Source organism: Strigops habroptila, chromosome 1 (genome assembly GCF_004027225.2).
Source record: "Strigops habroptila isolate Jane chromosome 1, bStrHab1.2.pri, whole genome shotgun sequence".
Lineage (NCBI taxonomy): Eukaryota > Metazoa > Chordata > Aves > Psittaciformes > Psittacidae > Strigops > Strigops habroptila.
This window is the reverse complement of record NC_044277.2, coordinates 119,728,672-119,749,469: the sequence shown is the minus strand read 5'-3', so window position 1 is coordinate 119,749,469 and position 20,798 is coordinate 119,728,672. Positions and strand designations below refer to the sequence as shown.

Below are 20,798 nucleotides of genomic sequence, written 5' to 3'. Positions count from 1 at the left end.
CATTAGCATCTTCTCCTTTTTCTGCTGGGGTGATACAGCTGACACAACCCAACAGTATCAATACATCTTTAAGCTGTCTGAATTCACAAGCAGATTCCTCACTAGAAATATTGAAGGACTAGGGTGCCAACAACATGGACAACTCGTGACTTGCTCATTCCCCAGTCATTTCCCCCGCCAAGTCCTGCACTGTCAATTAGGTAGCACCATGGTGGTCTTCCTTCTCCCAGTGCTAATAGGAAGGAACTTGTGTTATCAGCAACATGGGGTGAGGGGATTATGTCCACAGGGATTTACAGTGACCTGAAAATGATTCTGAAAACAGTTTAATGCTGCCTTCAATATACAAAAAATATAGAAAATGTCCACATTTTTTCCTCGTTGAATATTTTTCTTATTCCTGCTGGCACAGTATAGTGTCAGCATGTTGTCTGCGTGTTGCTGCTTTAATTCCTCAATGACAGAAAGAGGTGCAGAGGGAGTGAAAAAGAATAATCTCAGTCATATGGTCATAAAACAACATAGTTAAAGCCGAATCCTTTCTTATGACAGGCTTTGCAGGGACCGAGGAGTACTTGCCTTATTTTTTTCATGTTCATTTCATGAGAAATTTGAGTTGCTCTCAGGAATTATGTGCATGATTATCAATGCGCAAGAACTGAAACCAAAATGAAAGCCGAGTATTTGCTTCCAAAGAAAGCAACCAACCTTCAGAATTTATCTGCAAAAGAAATAAAAGTAGTAAAGATCTCACTCCTCTGACGTACCAAGCACCTCTTGTTCGGTCTGCTCATTTGGGGTGGAGGGTGGGACAGAAATGGAAAGCAGGAAATTTGAAAGAATCCTGCTAGGCGGTAAGTGTTCAAGAAGATCTCCCATATGAGAAACCGGGTCTAGAATTTGCATTACCTACATTGCTCTATTGTCTGCACACTCAGCCAATGTCTAGACAATTCTATTGTAAATAACAATCTTTCCCTGCTGCTATTACGAACAGGGGCCATACAAGAATTACTTAAAGTCTTAAATGCAGACTTATCTATAAAGAGAGAGGGAAGGCAGAAATCCCACTCTGTGTGTATGTGTGTGCGTGTGTGTGTTTATACATCTCAATGTATCTGTGTGTGTACACACTTAGGTGTATTAAAAAAAAAAAAAGGCACAGCGGAAGCTACTAAAGTTAGTAATAAAATTCATTGTGCTATTTGTGAAGAACTGTCAAATAATACACATTCCTTTGGACTCTGTCAGCTTCTACCTATTCCAACTGAATTGCACAATTAGCTAATAGTGGAACTGTACTGGTCTCATCCATTGGCATTGCAGCATGGACCAACATGAAGACTATGACAATTCAAAGACTAAATGCAAAGTATCTGCAGATCACCAGACAAGAGAAAAAAAATTGTTGTAGTGTTTCAACACACCTCATGTAGGGAAGAAGAGGAATATGCTTCACCACCAATTTGTATTCAGTCTGTAGGAAAATACTGCAGCCCCTCCAGGAAAACAGGTAAGTAGGAAGATCACACTAAATGCCTGTGCACTGAGATAATGCAGCCCCAAACTCAAAAGATACACTTTTGTAAGTCAAGCAAGTTCATTACATCACCATATTTTTGCTGACATCAATAATGCAAAAGATTTAAATGACACCACCTCTCCCTACCTCAGCATTATCTGTTTCTTTTCAGACATCTACCACTGACCTTCTTCTGTACTCCATCCTTGACATCTGGTACCAGTAGCTTTATCTGACAAGCTTTTTGGGGTAAACCACACAGGGTCTTATCATGAAATACTCAATCACTTGTTTGAAGCATAATCATAAAGAAAGGCTTGGTTTTTGCCTTTCAGGTAAACCCACAGATCACATTCCAATTTTTATACTAGTGAAACAACCAGCTGTGAATGTGTGGGATAAACAAAGCAGGAATTGTTAGTGACAAGCAGCAACTGACAATGTTGCTCAGTGCTCAAGCGCTCAGTATCTGAAGGTCTACATTCAAATGTGGTGAAGACCTTACCAAGCTAACTTAAATCAGACTTTGATGGGAAGGGCAGAAATGGCATCAGCTAGCAAATCTGCATGGTTGGGCCTAAGGTGCTTCGTTTCTGCTGTCCAGACAGACAGGGACTGGAATGAAGGTGAATGCAAATGACCTTCGCAGCTCAAAACCCATCAACACACATGCAAAAACCTGGTCAACAAGGGAATGGCAGAAATTCATTAGTTAGAAATTCACTCAGCTCCTAGTCTTTCCTATTCCCAGCTGCAAAATTATCCCACTCATACCACCAAATACAGAAAACAAACACATTCAATAAGAAATGATGAATTGCATCTTTTGCATTCCCACAGTCTATCTAAGGAATCAGGCAAAGGGAAGCAAAACATGAGTACGGTATAGCTGCCTAATTCAAGTGGTAACACATCACATACTTGCCGGCCATTAGAACATTACTGTATCTGTTCCTCTTGTAAAATTCCTAGCACACCAGAAATCCATTAACAGTGACATTCTGGCAAACCACTGAAGAGAAATAAGTCCTCTAATACCAAAAAAGAAGTGAAGATCAAAGAATGATTATCCATAAGTACAGGCTAAAGATCAGCAAGCTTACACAGAAAATACATTGTAATGTAAGATCTAACAATTCCTCCAAAAAGAGGAAGACAATGAAATCTCTAACTTTGTACCAAAGCAAAGGCTGTACATATATAAACGAAAAGCTCTAGCCACTATTTTTCATTAACACTGGAAATGTATTTATATTAATCTCTTTAGCTAGACTTGGCAGCTTCTTCACAGTGTCATATTCAGCTCAATCTTGCTGTTTTTCTACAGCTTCACATTTCATGATTTCCACTTACTGATGAGCAACTTACCAGAGTGAAGTAGAATAAACCAAATTTATTCTTTGGCTAATTTCTAGGAAGTTTCCTCTGTAATGAAATGGACCACTTTACACAGGCAAAAATGCACTGATAAGCCGATGCCTCTCTAAAGCCATTGCAAGAACCCCTTTGCTTCTAATACTTATGTAAAAACAGAGATGATGCTAAAACACATGGCAACATAACAAAAAGCTTTATGTCCCTTCAATGATATTTAGGAATATATGTCCCTTTAGGAAGTGGAAACACATCTGAATTTCCTTACTACTTTGCTCTGAAAACATGCATAGCTCCATTACAGAAATACTATGTCAAGCTCATGTTTTCTCCTTTCTCCAAGCATAACTTCATTGACTACTATCAAAATTTGACAGACCAAATGGAAAGTGGGATTCATTATAAGAGCAGTAAAAAGCAGAGACACAATTATAATTTCACTGTCACCACCAAAGCTGTATCTGTGAAAGGAAGGTTGAACGGGTGCCACAACGAATACCACGTTTACAGTGAAAAAAGGCACAGTTTTGCTCCAACTGAACTGCTCTGTAGAGGGAAAATCTTTAAGATATGCTTTTTTGGCTGGCTGGCTTAGGCAAAACCAAAAGATACCCAAAATTCACAATCTACAAAAAGACAGGATGACTTTTTTTTTTTAAATTATGTATTAATCTCTACAATGATTTAGAACTGTCACTATGGTATACTGGATAAAACATAACCAGGGGCTTAAAATCTGTTATGTCCTCTGGACATGAATGCTTTCGTTTTGTTCTTCTGAAGCAAATCTCTTATCTTTGATATTTAGGCCAATCTTCAGTGTGTCATCAGGAGGGGTTTTACTTTAGGGGATGAGTACATCCTGTACATTTGTAACTTCCTGTAAGTTTATACCCTCCCCAATAGATTCGTCATTAAGAACAAGGAGATCTGATATGAGGTAAACAGCACTGCATAAAAATGAGTTTGGCTGTTAAAAAGTTGGATTCTAAGTGGGTGCATTTCTTTGGAGAAAGAAAGGAAAAAAGATCAAGAACAAAAAATCGTAAAGTTTTTGGTTGGGGTTTTTTTTTTTCAATTGACCTTTAATATTTCAAGAAAAGGGCAGAAGCCCAATTTAGAAGAAATATCTCTTTGTAGGTCATCTTTAATAAAAGTACAAGATGATTCTTCTCCTTCATCTCACTGTGTACCACACCAAATGACAGCATTTTATTTCCTTTGGGATGGTAGAAATAAAGTAAATGGAACAGAATGAGGACACATGATAAATACTGTCTAACATTTGTCATATTTTTTTAAAGAAATAGAACTATTAAGATACAACCAACCCTTCAGTCAGTTGATAAAGGGATCTTTTCTGGCCTACATGAATTTATTTGTATTTTATGGTAATACAAGCAGATTCTATACTCCTTCATTAAAACACCTGAAACAGAAAAGGGATTAAAAAAATAATTCCTTTCAATAGCATACCATAAAACAGCCACATGCTTCATTGTTTCTGCTAGGATCTTCTGACAGAACATTTAATTAAACAACTTCTTAGTATATTGGTGCAAATAAATTGTTCAATGTTTCTGTAAAACATAGATTTCAATACCCTATTTGATAAGCAGTATAAACAAGGTATCTTTCACTGCTTTATTCATCTCCTACTATTTCATAATGAAACTTGGACAATAAAGAACTAAACTAAATAGGAAGCAATTAGGGATTTGAAGAATTTTAGTGTCATACTGAGTTCTGCTCAAATCAGAAGATGATTTAAAAGGAAAATTTGATTATCATATAATTGAAAAAAATAGGAATTACATGGGGCATTACAGAAGCATTGCAGTAGCAATTGCAGACTGTGAAGTCCAAAGGCCTGGAAAGTATCAAAAGAGTCCAACTGTTTGAACTGTTGACTACAGTCGACAGAATAAGACTATCTTTGGGTTATATGCAAGAACTGAAAGGTTTTCCAGTAGGATACCTGTCTATCAAAATAACTTTTAACATGCCTGTCTACAGTTCAGAAGCATCCTCCATGCGGGATACGCTCTGACAAAAGGCCACCAGCCTGACTCAGCCCAGGGTGGCAGAGGGAGCAGTAGCTTCCATGGCCACAGCACCCCTGACAAAAGGGAAACAGGGTGCAGGATCAGTCATTTCCTACCAGAGTTGCATTTGCTAATTGGTGCTTCAGGATATGAAAACCTGATTTTTGTGCAGGAGAAAAGCCTCACCATATAGAGGGGGTCAGTACACTGAGCGTGCTTCTCATGCTAATACAGCTGGGAAGAGAATTGGAGCAATGTGTGCGAAGCCTTTCAAATGAAACTACAGAATTTGGTTTGTGGTTTTCTTCAAGGAAACAAACTTTCTGCACTAAGATGACACAACTGTCTGTAAATGAGGTTTTACCCACTAGCAGGTCCCAAACAAATGAAAACAATTACATTAAAGACTACCCACTATAGAGTCTGTTGAAAGAAACCAGTTTCCAGGCACTGAGTGAGGAAACATGAGCACACCCATCTTGAATCTTACTAGCAAAATGCATTAAAAAGTGTTACATAAATCTCACACAACCACCGAAACAAATGGCGGCAGACTTCATAGGTAGCACCTGATGTCTGTAATAGATACTGCAAAGAAAGCCAACACGTCCATTGCTTTGATACAAGAGTTTGTGTGCATAAGTCAAGCACAGTTGTTTGCTAGGTAAGATGTTCCATATGTTAACAACATATTGGTTTAATACTGCCCATTGATTCAGTCTCTGAACAAAAACCACATTTCTTCAGCAGAACGACTATTCTGCATAGAAGAGGGCTGAATAAACTATTCCTCATGTAATGATCCTGCAGAATTAAAAAACGTGAGTTTGTGCACTGTTGGTTATTCAGCCATCCATTCGGACCTCCAGTTCCCCCCAGGAAAGCCTAACAGTTCCTGCTACCTTCATTCTCTGTATCTTCATTCATAGCTCCATGCATCACTTGGCTTCTTGACTAAAAAAGGGGATTCAAATTCGTTTCACTGCTTAGCTGAGCAAAGTATTTGAGCCCCAAGCTAAAGCGCCTGCAGCACTTCCTCTGTTTCTATAAGTGCTATTTTTAATGCACACATATAGAAGGTCATGATGCCAAAGGAGTTCTCAAGGAGAAAGTAAAAAAACAGGGCAGAGGAGCTGGACAACACAGGGAGAGGGATATGAAGAGAACTGTATCAGTAGGAAGGCTGCCGAGTCATGGAGAAGATGCCCTATAAATGACAGCACAGAATATACCTGCTATTCACATTTTAGTTCATGCATTTTCCTGTCTAGTACCTTCTTCATGTCTTACTCTGTCTAGTATTCATATGAAACAATTTGTAAGACAGCAGTAATGTTGTAGCTACAGTGGTCCGAGAATCTGACAGAAAGTAAGAAAGAAAAGATCATTAATTTCTATTAGACTTTTATGGCTGTTGCTTGCTTTTGTAAACACAAATCCTATTCTAGCTTGGTTTAAAGCATAACTAAATAAATAGCTGAAAAGGTCAATGGTTTGTTTTGTGTTATTTACAGAAGTGGCAGTATACAATCCAAACATTCAAGTAAAACCTCTGGTGCCCAAACTAGTCATAGAATGGTTTGGGTTGGAAGGGACCTTAAAGATCATCTAGTTCCAAGCCCCCTGCCATGGACAGGAACACCTTCCACGAAATCAGGTTGCTCCAAGCCCCGTCCAACCTGGCCTTGAACACTTTGGGGATGGGGCAGCCACAGCTTCTCTGGGCAACCTGTTCCTGTGCCTCACCACTAATTCCATTTCAACAGTAAATCCAGAAATTACACCTTGACTGTCATAGTCACCTTGTAGAGGCTAAATCAAAAATACAATTATTTTTCTTTTAAAATCCTTCATAATGGCTAGAGGTCATGTGATTGTTAAAGTTACTGCCACTTGGAGATACTCAGCACTTAGAGGATAAATTCATAGGCATTGAAACATGTTAAGCAACTGGATTCTTTTCCCAGTTTAAGCTATTTTACTTTAAAGAAGATGCTAAAAATAGCACATGATTGATCTGTACATACGAGGTATGTCTGTATATGTGTGTGTAAGATAGATAGCTCCTAAGTGATCTAGTAATTTAAGGAGTTATCATCAAGAAAGAAAAACATTATAGTAATAGAATGATAATATCTCTTCAGACTAATTAATCATTTTCTTCCTACAGACACAATCACAAATACACAGTAGTACATTTCCTGTAATTATTTTTGTGTCAAAAAAATCAGACCACAGAAAGGCAATTTACTCAGTGCTGATAAATGTTTAAATTATTCTACTATCACAGAATCACAGAATGGTTGAAGTTGGAAGGAACATACGGGGGTTGTCCAGTCCAACCTCCCTGCTCAAGCAAGGTCACCTAGAGCACAAAGATTGTGGTGCTATAAACCGACAGATATTGCTTCCACTGAATGCAATTACCTAAAAGCAGTAAAATATTCTTTACCACATCCACTGAGAGAAAAACAAAGGACTGAGCTTTTCAGAAGCTTTGTTTAATGGGCTAGGAAAGTATCTTATCAGGGGATGCACAGATTTTGTATACGTACATAAATGTTTCCAAATGCTATTTTTCTTAGAAGTCATGAACCACTGAACCTTAAGTGGTGTTTCAGAAACATCAGGGAATTCTCTCGCAGGTGATTAGAACTACCTTACAGTGACACTATTGGAAATAACAGATGAATGAAACAAATTACCTTTTTATTCTCATTTTAACCAGAATGCCAATTAAGCATTTGCAAACATTTCACAGACATCACTTAAACTTTCCATATCCCCATCCAACTGAAGTTAGTAGCCAACTTGTGAGGATTTCAACACCCTTTACCAGCAGCCAATACAAAATCAACAAAAAAACTAATGAAAATAATGGAGGAAAAATCGTAACAGAAATTTCTTAACCTAAAACTAATAGAATCAAAAATGAAATGTAATGGAGTTATCAAAAGCAATGTCTTCTTTACAAAAGAAGACTTAAGCATAACAGAACATTATACAGAAAAAAAAAGGGATGAAGATAATAAACTTACTGATAATCAACATACATAGGTTTATGGAAACCTTTTCTTGTCAAAGTAACCTGATATTTTTCTTGTATGGGACTGCAAATTCAACAATAGTAATAGTGATGATAAAATATGATCAAAGAACACAGTACATATTTACTAAACAGCCAATTCTAAGCTTGGAAGAAGAACGTTTTTAAAAAAATAAAAGAAAAATGAAAAAAAGTGGGGGGAGGGGAGGAAAGAAAAAGGAATAAAAGGAAAGAAAAATCTTGCGAACTATGTAAAGAAGTGTATGAATTAGAAATGGGAAAACTATGCTGCCTTTTTATGTGATACTGCCAAAATGCAGTACTAAGTCTACAATTCAGCAAGGATAGTGATAAACAGGGGAGGTTGAAGAAAAGGCACAGAAATCATTACGGATGTCATTTTATCAAAGATCCAGGAGCTGAACCTACACAATGTAACAAAAAGAAGGCTAATGTGCTATACATACTGAACTGAGAGGAAAACTCAACGCTACAGGGCTTTTCCAGTCTAAAACTAATGTTCAAACTTTTATCATTGAGGGTAATTATCTATTCAAACAATTTATATTTTGACAGATTCTTCATTTGTTTGTACAAAATATGTTAGCAAAGCATGCTAACACAAACGGAGGTGCAGAACAATTGCCTCCCAGAGAACAAAATCAATCTCTGAAATTAAGCAACAATATCAGGGAGAAAGTGTTTATTAAGTCTGGTTTCCAGTTATGACCACACTAATATTTCCATCACAGACTGGGAGAGGGAAAGAATGATTTTGCAAAATGAGGTTGTGAAAGAACAATTCTGTTGGGTGAGCTGGGGCTCTGATCACAAAGCACATGGTAAGCACCACTTAATTCAAAAATAGTGCAGAACATGATTCACTACCTCATTCAGAAGACCTGAACCCAGTCTATATCCTGCTTCCTGAAACTTGGTACTAAATGTCACAATTAAATTTCAGAGCGTTCTCATATGGTTCAAAAAAAAAAAAAAAAGGCATTATTTTAAGTAAGAATCAGTTACCAAACTATGATTGTACCCAAGTGGGGCTCCTCAGCCTACATGCACAGAGTGTGAATAAGAAAAGTGAACAGAGCTTGAATTCCCCCGATCCAAATAAATTCTAACTGCTACTGAAAACTATTGGGACTGTGTGCAGCCAAGGCATTCATTAAAATAACTAGTAAGGGATTGAGTTGGATTTTAGGGAGACCCAAAACAGCTGAAAGGAAGAGCTGCTTCTCCTCAGGTTTGATCTGACCATCACTTACCATGTGCAGTTACCCAAACAGTTATTGGGAGGCATAAGGAGGGTAATGGAGATCCTAAAGCACAGAGTTCTTTTAGAGCAGGAAAGTAGACAGGTCCTCTCACACCCGGCAGCACAACGCAGCAGGTCACATCACATCACATCACATGGAGCCCCTCAACCACACACTCGTCCTGTGGGTGACCAGGAAGAGCGCGAAGCTCACAGGGGCAACACGGAATAAAGACTCACAAGAAATTATAATAGTCACGAATGGCGTAACTGCACCTTTTAAACCATGCCAGGGAGCTAATCCTTTTGAAATCCACACAGCCAATTTAGAGCAAATTTAGGAATATGTTTTCCATTTACAGCTTACATGACACATTGATATTAGTGTTGGAGACCATTTGCCAAAAGAAATTACAGGCAAAGTTTCAGCAGTTTGTCTCATGAAAAAGCTGGCACTTGTCTGTCAAGCTGCCTTTTATTTTGCTTCTGTTTTCAGGATTTTTTAATGACATTTATGGTCTGATTCTGTAAGGTTTGCAAAACTCTGGTTAAAAGACATTACTAATAAATATTCCCACAAGGAATCCTCCTCAGCAGAAGCTGCAAAAGCCATTCAGTGGCAAGGCAAAATAATTAATTCCTGGCATGCCAGGAACTTTCCAGTATCACTAACCAGAAATAATTTAAAGTAAGACTGAAATAAACAAGATATCTATCAATATTTTCTGAAGAAGCTTCTTTGGTTTTACCTTTTGATAAACTAACAGAAAAGGGCATTTATATTCCACATAGTGAATAGACTGATTGCAGTTTATAAAAATTGCCTCATTTGAAATCTTTCAACCTTCTGAACACATTTGATCATTGTGACACCGATTTATACACAGTACTGGTACTCCTCTGGGACACAGTCAGGTGCTTAACAGGAAGTGAAGATGTGTAGGTGTCACGGTTCAAGCCCAGCCAGTAACTCAAGACAGTAGGCTTCCTAAAGGGGTAGGGTTTCTGAGCTCATCTTGCCCAGCCTACTACTTCTTTATGGATGATTTTTCATTAACACAAGAGAAATTAATTTGTCTTACAAGAAGAGAAAGCAGGCAGTGATTATGCTCCATCCTAGTGACTGAGTGTCACCAGGAAGGACATAGCAGTCCCAAAGTGCTGAATATAAGCGTGAAATCCTTATTTATGCACTTCCCCATCACCACGAACCTGAGGATCTCTCTCAAGCTATTAATGTGTTCAGTCGCACAAAAAAAGGCCATGTTCAGGGAGGGTTCTTCTTTTTATAGCATGATGAGCCAGGGCACACACAGGTGGCTTTCTGAAGGTCAGGAATCTCCTCAGCAGGGTACCTGGTGTCCACACTGCACCTCAGAAGTGAACACAATTCAGACTCAGGCTCAAGAAACCCTCTCTACTCATCTCCATGACAGCAGACACCAGAGCCCTTATATGGAGGAAGATGCTGCAGCTAGGAAGGGCCTTGATCATCCTGCTTGCCTGTTGTGGCTACAAAGTGAACCTAGGGTAGTCACCCCATGCCAGTGTCTGTCCACACTCCAGACGAGCAGAGATACTGTAGTTTTTCCAATTAACCAACCTGCAGCATGCTCTTTCCCAATCCAACCCCATGATCACAGCTTGCTTTGGGCCATTATGCCATTAGGTCTCTGCTGCTACACATGCAGATGAATGTGTCCTGGCCCAGGTACTCTCAGACAGATCCACATGGTCTGAGGACAAAAAGGATCTCAAAAGGCTTTCAGAAACATGTCCCATTTCCTAGTGAGCTCTGCTGTTTAATCGCATCCTTACAACCCAAGATGAGAGACTAAATGCTTGTGTGGCTACATTTAAGAAGAAATATTCTGCATGAAAAAAGGAAATAGCTATTTGCTGAGCCACAGATGCCATCACAGCATTAAAAACTTCAAGGGGAAGGAATTAAGAAAGTAACAAAGTTATTGGACAGTTATTGCTGTGCAACTCCCGCACAGCCATTCCAGTTGATGGCCAGAGCTGGGCACACGCTGAAGGAGGGAAGGCTGCAAGAAGACCAGCAACAGACCCTAGGTTTGGCAACACCAAAGGTGGCATTAATGAAGATGGCCACAGAAAACAGCTCCATTAGATGCAGTTGTGAACGCATAAGGATACTGAGGCAATGGATTCATAAACACACCAATGCAACTAAGGCACCCCTAACCTTTGCCTAAGGGATTGAACCTTTTAAAAACACAGCTGATTCGATCTGAAAGCTCCTCTGTAAATACACTGGCCAGCTGAACAGGCAAAAAGAGTTAAAGCAGCAGCATTCTATCTTTAAAAAAGCTCTCAAAGTGTAGAGAGACTATGGCAACTCGGGGGAAGAGTGAAAGATGGTGATGTATGTGGAGAAAATACCACCATCACTGAAAAAAAGTGTACACTGTAGTTATACCAGCTTATTTTTTATTATCATTCAAGGTAATGTTTCAGTGTACGTCACATCTGCATTTAATGTGAACAAATACACATTCAAAACCGGTCGAGATCCAACATAAACAAGAAGAAACCACACAGACTTCAACGCTAAATTACATTGCCACACTGTAACGCCAGCTGGAAAATTTTGTTTTTCATCCTCTCATCTGCATCCAGGACTGGCACAATGCTCCCCTTCTGGGCCTCAGTTTTCCTGACGTCTGAAATGTCAGTGTAAGCTCTGCTTTTTCATTTGCCTGCCCACCTCCTGTATCTTCCCAGCCTGTTTTATTGTAGAGATCAGCCTTTGGTCGCAGACCACCGTTCTGAGAGATGAGAGAGGAAGGGACTAAGAATGGGAAGTTGCTTCAACACCCAGATTCAATAACAGTATCTCATTTGGTGAAGATAAAACAGAGGGTATCAGGCAATGAGGGGTGACAAGTAGGAGACCACAAACATTTTTGCCAGCCTCAACTGCCAGAGTACAAAAAGTTGTCAAGAAAAAGTTTGCAAGAAAAATAAGAAAGTTGGATGGATTAATGGGAATAGAGAAAATAATGTCCATAAAGAAAGCAGCCAAAGAAGAAAAACTATTTGCAGACAGACTTTAGGGGCATATTTTACAGCCAACATGGTTTCACTAAGGGGAAATCCTGCCTGACCAATTTGGTGGCCTTCTATGATGGGGCTACGGAACTGATGGACAGGGGCAGAGCAGCTGACATCATCTACCTGGACTTGTGCAAAGCGTTTGACACTGTCCCGCACGACATCCTTGTCTCTAAATTGGAGAGACATCAATTTGATAGATGGACCACTCGGTGGATCAAAAACTGGCTCGATGGCCACACACAAAGAGTTGTGGTAAACAGCTCAATGTCCAGTTGGAAAACAGTAACGAGTGGTGTCCCTCAGGGATCGGTATTGGGACCGATCTTGTTCAACATCTTTGTCAGCGACATGGACAGTGGGATTGAGTGCACCCTCAGCAAGTCTGCCGACGACACCAAGCTGTGTGGTTCGGTTGATACGCTGGAGGGAAGGGATGCCATCCAGAGGGACCCTGACATGTTTGTGAGGTGGGCCGATGCCAACCTTATGAAGTTTACCGAAACCAAGTGCAAGGTCCTACACCTGGGTCGGGGCAATCCCAGGCACTGCTACAGGCTGGGAGGAGAAGAGATTCAGAGCAGCCCTGAGGAGGACTTGAGGGTGTTGGTTGATGAGAAACTGAACATGAGCCGGCTTCAGTGTGCGCCTGCAGCCCAGAAAGCCAACCGTATCCTGGGCTCCATCAAAAGAAGCGTGACCAGCAGGTCGAAGGAGGTGATCCTGCCCCTCTACTCTGCTCTTGTGAGACCTCACTTGGAGCATTGTGTACAGTTCTGGTGTCCTCAAAAAGGAAATGGAGCTGTTGGAGCAAGTCCAGAGGAGGGCCACGAGGATGATAAGAGGGCTGGAGCACCTCCCGTATGAAGACAGGCTGAGAAAGTATAGCTGTTCAGCCTGGAGAAGAGAAGCTGCGTGGAGACCTCAGAGCAGCCTTCCAGTATCTGAAGGGGGCCTATGAGGGTGCTGGAGAGGGACTCTTCCTTAGGGACTGTAGTGATAGGACAAGGGGTAATGGCTTCAAACTTAAACAGGGGAAGTTTAGATTAGATATAAGGAAGAAGTTCTTTACAGTGAGGGTTGCGAGGCACTGGAATGGGTTGCCCAAGGAAGTTGTGGATGCTCCATCCCCGGCAGCGTTCAAGGCCAGGTTGGACAGAGCCTTGGGCGACATCGTCTAGTGTGAGGTGTCCCTGCCCATGGCAGAGGGGTTGGAACTAGATGATCTTAAGATCCTTTCCAACCCTAACTATTCTATGATTCTATGTTTTAGTTTCTGATTTTTTAAAGCTGTTTGCTACTATCATTTTCATTTTGAAATTTTGTCCTCTGTAAATTGGGGAACCATACAGAGGAATGAACACTTCTACTGTGACTGACCACCACTGACATTGTAACTAGAGATGATGCTCAGATCAGATGCACAAGCCATATTACACCAATTTTTAAACAAGATGGAGGCTGCAAGAACAGAGATTGACAAAGGGAGGGAGAGTCTCTCCTTTCTGATAACCTATGTATTTTAAGTTATTTACCCCTGTCCCCCATACCTCCTTTAACATTCCTCAAATGTGTATTATGCATAGGAGCTAATTTTACCACAGGGACCTGCTTCAGCATGCTTTTGATATTAGCAAAGGTTCAGCTGATATTTTTTACAGAGGAAAACTAGAATCTTGGACCTTGATCCTTAGAAGATTTCAACTACTTTTCAACTATAAAGCTACTGTGGGCTAAATCTGCAAACCACCTCTCTCAAAAAAAAAAAAAAAAAAAAAAAAAAAAAAAGTGCTTTTCTCTCAGGATCCTTAACAGAATGTAATACACAGAGTAAGAATTGCAAGAGAAGAAAAATATATATAGCCTTCTGAATGAAACGGATTTGTTCACAAAAATAATAATTAAGAGTACACTTTAAATGTTGCTCTGGTATACTTGGCCCTCTTTTTATTTATGATCTGCAAATGCTGTTAGAGAGGTAGGTTAAATGCTGATTTAAATATCATGATAGAAGGCAAACATCTTAATTTCCTTGAAGCCTTCTTGTTTTCATTTTGCAAAATTTATGATAAGACTTTTTTCACATTATAAAAAGCATAGCTCCTCAAGAAAAGTTCATATTTAAGTTGGATTCTGGCACTCTTAAAAACAGTAAGGATACATTTTGACAGTCTTATTCATATAAATACTGGTCTAATATCAATAAAGACAACAACCACAAAAAAAAAAAAAGACATGAAAATAGGATCCATCTCAAAACAAAACAGATTTTAAACATATGCGTGTGTTTATGTGCATATGTACATGTGCATAAACAAAAATTCCAGAGATACAGAGAACTGTTGCAGCTCATAAAAACATATCCTTAAGGACACATCCTTGTCTTTTCATATACCATTAGTAAATGTATTTACTTTTATTAAGATGACCTGAAATTCATACTGTAAGGACAATCCTGATCTTTGAGAAACTAATTGTGACCACGCCATTAATCTGCCACTCAAAGTATCATAGAATCACAGGACAGTTTGGGTTGGAAGGGATCTTAAAGATCATCTAGTTCCAACCCCCTGCCATTGTCAGGGACACCTCCCACTAGACCAGGTTGCTCAAAGCCCCATCAAGCCTGGCTACAAAAACAGGTTTTGCAACCTATTCTCAGTAAGGTCTAAGTAGGTATAAAAATTGCTATTTCCAACAAACATTTCAATGTTGTGGATTTGGTGCTTTTCAGCAGGAAATTCTTTCTCTAGAATTCTTTTAAAATGCATTTGTTATAAAATCATACTTCTAACCCAGACTCTTTCCCTCTCCTTCCAGCAGCACAGTGTCTCTGCCATCTGTAACTAGCAAGGATTCGCATGTGGTTTTTAACTCATGTCAGTGCACATAAAGAAATCCTCACTGTTTGGCTCCCATTGCAATTTGAATGGTTCATCTTTATAGCAGCAAATCTTGTAGCAATTGAGCACAACTCTTACATGAACGCATGCAACATTGTGTTCAATTGTTCGGAGTTGAATTACTTAAAGCATTTCTATTTACTGTATTATTTCTTCTCTTTTCACTTCAGAGCAGAAAAGGAAAGCAACTCCTATTTTAAACAGCTGTGCTAAGATGCTACTTCAAAAACTCATTACTGAAAGCCACATACCAGATTTCACTTTAAGTTTACTACTGTTCAAACTTCCCTCGTAGACCGAAGTTCACAGTGTGCTTCCTCCTTATAATGCTTCTCTGTTCCCAAAAGACTGTAAACGCATCCAGAGAAACTTCATTCCCAACTATTAATCTCGTTCTTTTTTGAGGATTAGCTGTCTTGCAATTGCTGCATCTCCAGTACCTTACACTTGGTTATTAAAATGCTAACAGCTGCCAATTTTCAGCAAGTCTATCTTTTAATATCCATGGAGGCTCTGCGTGAGTATAGCAATTTGACTTTATGGTTAACTGAAAGATAGCAAATGAAGTTATAACACTAAAATGTTACCTACACTACAATAACTACTAAGTTGTAACAATGGGAATATAAAAACCTACAGTGGCACATGAGAAAACAACAAAAGAACTTAAAATATACTACTACAGATGAACTCAATACCTAGAAATAGCATCTGTGCTATAATACAGCCTCTAAAGCCTCCACTAAAAAATGACATTTCACTGGCACCAGGTCTTGAAAAAACACCAAGTAAGATGCAATCATTACTTACTGGTTTAGCGTCACATCTAGGATGAAAGATGATCCAAAAGCATCAACTTGGAAGCTGGCTCGAGCAATGTGGGTAGACTGCAATATTGAAAAGACTAGAATTAGTACTTAGCCACAGCAAAACATACTGCACAGGTTTGTGAATGCAGATATTAAATATATTTACTTAGTAACTATGCCATTAACCAAATTAAAATTGTACTGAAATGGACAAAGCCATCTATGATGACAAGTAAAAGATCTGTTTTCTGAATCTACAAGGCTAATTCAAGAATTCCAAACAACACAACCTACGGCTGGGAGTAACTCCCCTCTCAACCTATCCACACCATAGGAAATGGCTTTCTCTACTTCCACCTTGGGCAAAACCCTGAGCAAAGGACAGTAGAAGTCTTCGACTGGCTAATGCGTTACTCGTTCCTTATCCTGACTCTGGACGCAGACCAGTGGAGAATAGCTGAGACATTATTGGTTTGGTCAGACTGGGATACACTCACACATCTCACTGACATTACCTGAAGAAGCTGTGCATTCAGACAGACTCTCATTTAAGCCCATAAAACAAGGCAATAGCAATGGGCTAAAACCTGATTAGTTGCATTTTATGTAGAGCTCTGACTCACCACCCTGTAACCCATCTCCTCTAAAAGGCTCCCAAAACTCCAACCCCCTGAGCACTCACTAAATCCAAAGAAAACTGGGTGCTAGAGAAACATCTCTTTCTTTCTTTCTTCCTCCCTTTGCCATATATTTTCCCTGAATTCATTGCTTTCATTCAGTCCTATAGAGGACAAACATGGGAATACTTTGTAAGTCACGATCTGCCAGAAATAGAGTATTTATTGTAGTAGTAGTGGAAGAAAATACCAAGCTATCCAATGGAAATGCAACAGTTGTTCTAGACCTGAAAACTCCCAAGAAACGAATAGCCATGTTATTTACCTAATTAATAAGAAAAGCCACTTTCAGACATTTTGGAGCAGTTTCAACTTTGGTCTCATTTTCCTTCCATTGAAATCTGCACATTAAGATTTGAAGCATGTAGATAGAGGAATCTAAGAGGAAACATTGAAGAACCACTTAAAACTCTAAACTACACTTCTCTAAATAAATACCAAACAGGATAGTACAACTGTAACAAATGATTTATTGAAAACTCTGGGAAGCACAGGACAGGATGGGATAATGTGAATCATCAAATTCACTCTCGCTAAAACTACTGGCAAGCTTTCAATAGGCATTAAATCCAGAAGAGCTGAGAGTACCAGTTTCCCTGGAAAAGAACAGTAACAAAGAAACGGAAAGTCGAGAGAAACATGACTTTTTTATTACATTTTTAGTTGCCCTACAGCAGAATTTTCTTTTATGTCCACATATATAAGCACAAGTACTAATAAATCAAAAAGACCACAGCCATGAATACATGTTTACAAACAGTTGATTTCTTCAGAAAAAAAAATAGACAGCTTCTCTTATTAGAGGATGCTCAGGCTGAGTGCCCTCTATAAAAATGCCATGCAGTGAATGTGCATGCAAAATGGCATGATGAGAAATTCCACATATTTAGATTATCACAGTTTAGAAGGATGCAGTATTAACTGGAAAGCTTCTTAGAAGGCTTCTCAGTAGATAAAATTCAGAGAGTCAGATATCATTTCAGCTACCCCCGTTATATCTAACCTGCTTTGTAACCCAGGCTACAGGTCTTCGCTAAGTGGTTCCTGTAATTTCTGAATTATTTAAGAGCATCTCTTTCAACAAATGCGTAATCTTTGACCAAATAACTGAATACAACATATAGTTTACCTTATTTAGGTAAATAACCTCAGTGATTAATTACCACCAATATTAAAAGCCTAGTTTCTATCCAAAAATCCTATTACAAAAAAAGGCAGCTAGTCCCACTAGTCCAAAATGACCCATGACACAGCCAGTTGGTATCTGCAATGACAGACACCCACAGCACATACGGCCACCCACATGCAGGACCATCATTTAGCTGTTTCTGGCCTCCAGCAGCTAGCACAACCAGAAACACAGCAAAAACAACAGTCAACAAATTATCACGTTAGCATTGGCATTTCTATTCCAACTCTCAGGCAGCACAGTTAGCTTTGAATGGTTTTAAAATTCCATCTTCTCTTGCTAGATGTGAATTTTTAGGCTGCTGCTCATAAACAGGATGTGACAGGCCAAGATCGAGTAAGGTACAAAGGGCCAGTGCTAGTTTTGTCATTCCCTTGTTCCACTGCAGCACGTTTGCTAACCTTAACTAACCTTCATTTACCTTCCCGCACTGCAACAACCATTTTCTGATCAAAGGAGTAATGGCAGCCCAGTTGTTCGCTTTTCAACATTACATTATTAAATGCAAAGAACATTCTACAGCACTTCATTATTTCTGCTTGTTAACACAGCTACATATGCCATCATTTAGATCTCTGTACACAGTCTAACCAAGTCTTCTATATGACCACATGCTGGTACCAAAAGAGAATTTGTCAGTGAAGAAGAATATAAAAAGCCTAGCTTAAATTTCTAAAAGTACATATACTAAAGATAGCATTTGTCACTAAAATGTATTCACCTCATTCACTGTAAGAGCAAAAATGACTAGGGTTTTTTGGTTTGGTTTCTAACTGCTAGGTATATTGCATCGTATTGATTTGGTCTGGGAAATCTCCTCCCTTGAACATGTCTCTAAGATGAACATTTACAAGGCTAATGTATTTCTGAGGTGACCCTGGACCACAGTTATTCCCTGACAGAAGCTGTTATTGTGGATTTAAGAGAGAAAATTACTATTAATACATTAAGATGAAAAACATTACACAGATGTAACCACCCCCAAGACAAGTAGTGCAAACCCAAGAAACTTACCATTAAATTTAAGCTCAAGTGCAATCAAGCGCATCTCAAAGTGTATGTCAAACCTACTGAGATACCATGACACACATTTTGGATAGAGAGACAAACTCAGTCCTTTCCAGAAATTACAGCCCTTCCTTTAATCCTGATATTTGGTTGTGAAACACTGCAACACTGCATACTGAGGGCCACTGCTGAAAATGAAGACTCTGTCCCATCCCGGACATGTGTTCCCACCTGCTCTCCCTCTTCAACTATCTGACTACCTGGAAAGTCAGATCAGCATCAGAATATCAGTCACTCCTTGGAGTGGATCTGTCTTCTGCAGGACAAATAAGCTGATCCAAATAAACTATATAGTCACACCGTGAGCAGATACAATGGAAAGAAGCTGGAGGGGACACTCACGAGAGAATGAAGAGGTAGACAGATTCCCCATGTCAATGCTAGCTAAAAGACCTCATACAGCATAACAAAAACCTGCATCTTAAAGAGTGCCAGCCAGTACATGTTTTAGGATAACAATTCTTCTGAATATCTGGTTAAGAACCACAAAATAAAGAAACAGATATTAAAAAATCTTGGCTTTACATTATTGTTAAGCACATCTACCTGCCTGCTCAGTGAATAGGTAAAACAGCCAGCTGGAAAGGAAGCTTACACATATGACATTGACATAGACATATGTCAATAAAAGAACCCAAAGAAAGGAAATACATACGTTTATTCCATCTATACCACTTCATTCAAGCACAAGTAACAAGAAAGACACGTGCAAACGCTCTTCCAAACCACTGAAGCAAGACAGTTACGCCATTCAGCTCTCAGACCACGGAACCTTCTCAGAAAATTCGAGGCTTTTTCAACAACCATGGGCGTGACACATCGATGGCTGACAACTCAGTCATAAAAAGAGAGTTCTTGGAGACCAAGAGAGATGCATTCGATGCAGAACACGAACAAGAGCCAGGAAAGGAGACTCTAACGACTTAATGGAAGTCCACAGTGCCGTGCCTCCAACACAATCAAAAAGTTCTGAAATTTTAATGTCATGCAACTGAAGAATGAATATATCAATAACAACTCTGAAATCAGCTACACTACTTTCAGATGCAATTTCTAGTGGCACATAAAGTGTACTACCCTGCAATCCCCCTTATAGAAAACACCAAGCATCCCATGCATCTAATGCAACTATGTGACGGCTGACTTTTGTCAAAGATTGCAAAGTTTAGTGAATGTCTGCAAGGAATCAAAAGTAAATGGAGTGGAAAAAATTATTTCAAATCACTAAGCACGAAGACATTTTATATAAAACAAATCTTAAAAGCTTGAATCCTAGAAAAATAAAGTGGTACCTTTGAAGGTACAAACCTTCCTGCCAAACCAAGAGGGACACGATTCCAATTATTTTAAATCACCTGCTCCATGCCTCACGGATCACTGCGGTAACAGAGATGGGCAATCAGTAAGAAGTGTGACTACTTATTACTACAAACACAACAGAACAGTGATGATTTTTTATATAGTCCCTTCAATACCCTTGCTGGGGATCAAGTTTCTCCAGAAAGTGGCCCTGAAAGAATGAGCATCTGCAAAGGGAATACACGTACATGAACTACAACCAATGTATATCATTGCAGATCAATGAGCCTGGGGAGCCTAGCTGCACTGTACTGTAGGTAGCCTTAAATATGTTTAGAAGATTTTCATTTCAAATAATGTCAGAGATTTTAACCACCAGTGAAACATTTGCAAGCAATGCACTTTCTTTAATAATCAAACTAACCAGAATTTTGAAATAAAATATTTTAGAAATTTTCCTCACATTGCATATAATTAGTTGGGTGTTGAAAGCAGCATAGTAACATGACAACTAATATTTTCCC

The 20,798-nt window shown here is 39.2% G+C and overlaps 1 protein-coding gene across 5 annotated transcripts in view; it reads right to left on the bottom strand.

Moving 5' to 3' along the window:
* The window catches only part of ADAM22 (ADAM metallopeptidase domain 22), a 137,420-nt gene that overhangs the window by 103,972 nt on the left and 12,650 nt on the right, over positions 1-20,798 (bottom strand). For all 5 annotated transcript variants that reach the window (XR_003993083.2, XM_030497005.2, XM_030497019.2 and 2 more), the window contains exon 3: positions 16,043-16,119. Coding sequence is in view for 4 of the 5 variants with exons in the window: in XM_030497005.2 (XP_030352865.1) it covers positions 16,043-16,119 (77 nt within the window). In the remaining variant the exon portion in view is untranslated. The remainder of the gene's footprint in view (positions 1-16,042; positions 16,120-20,798) is intronic.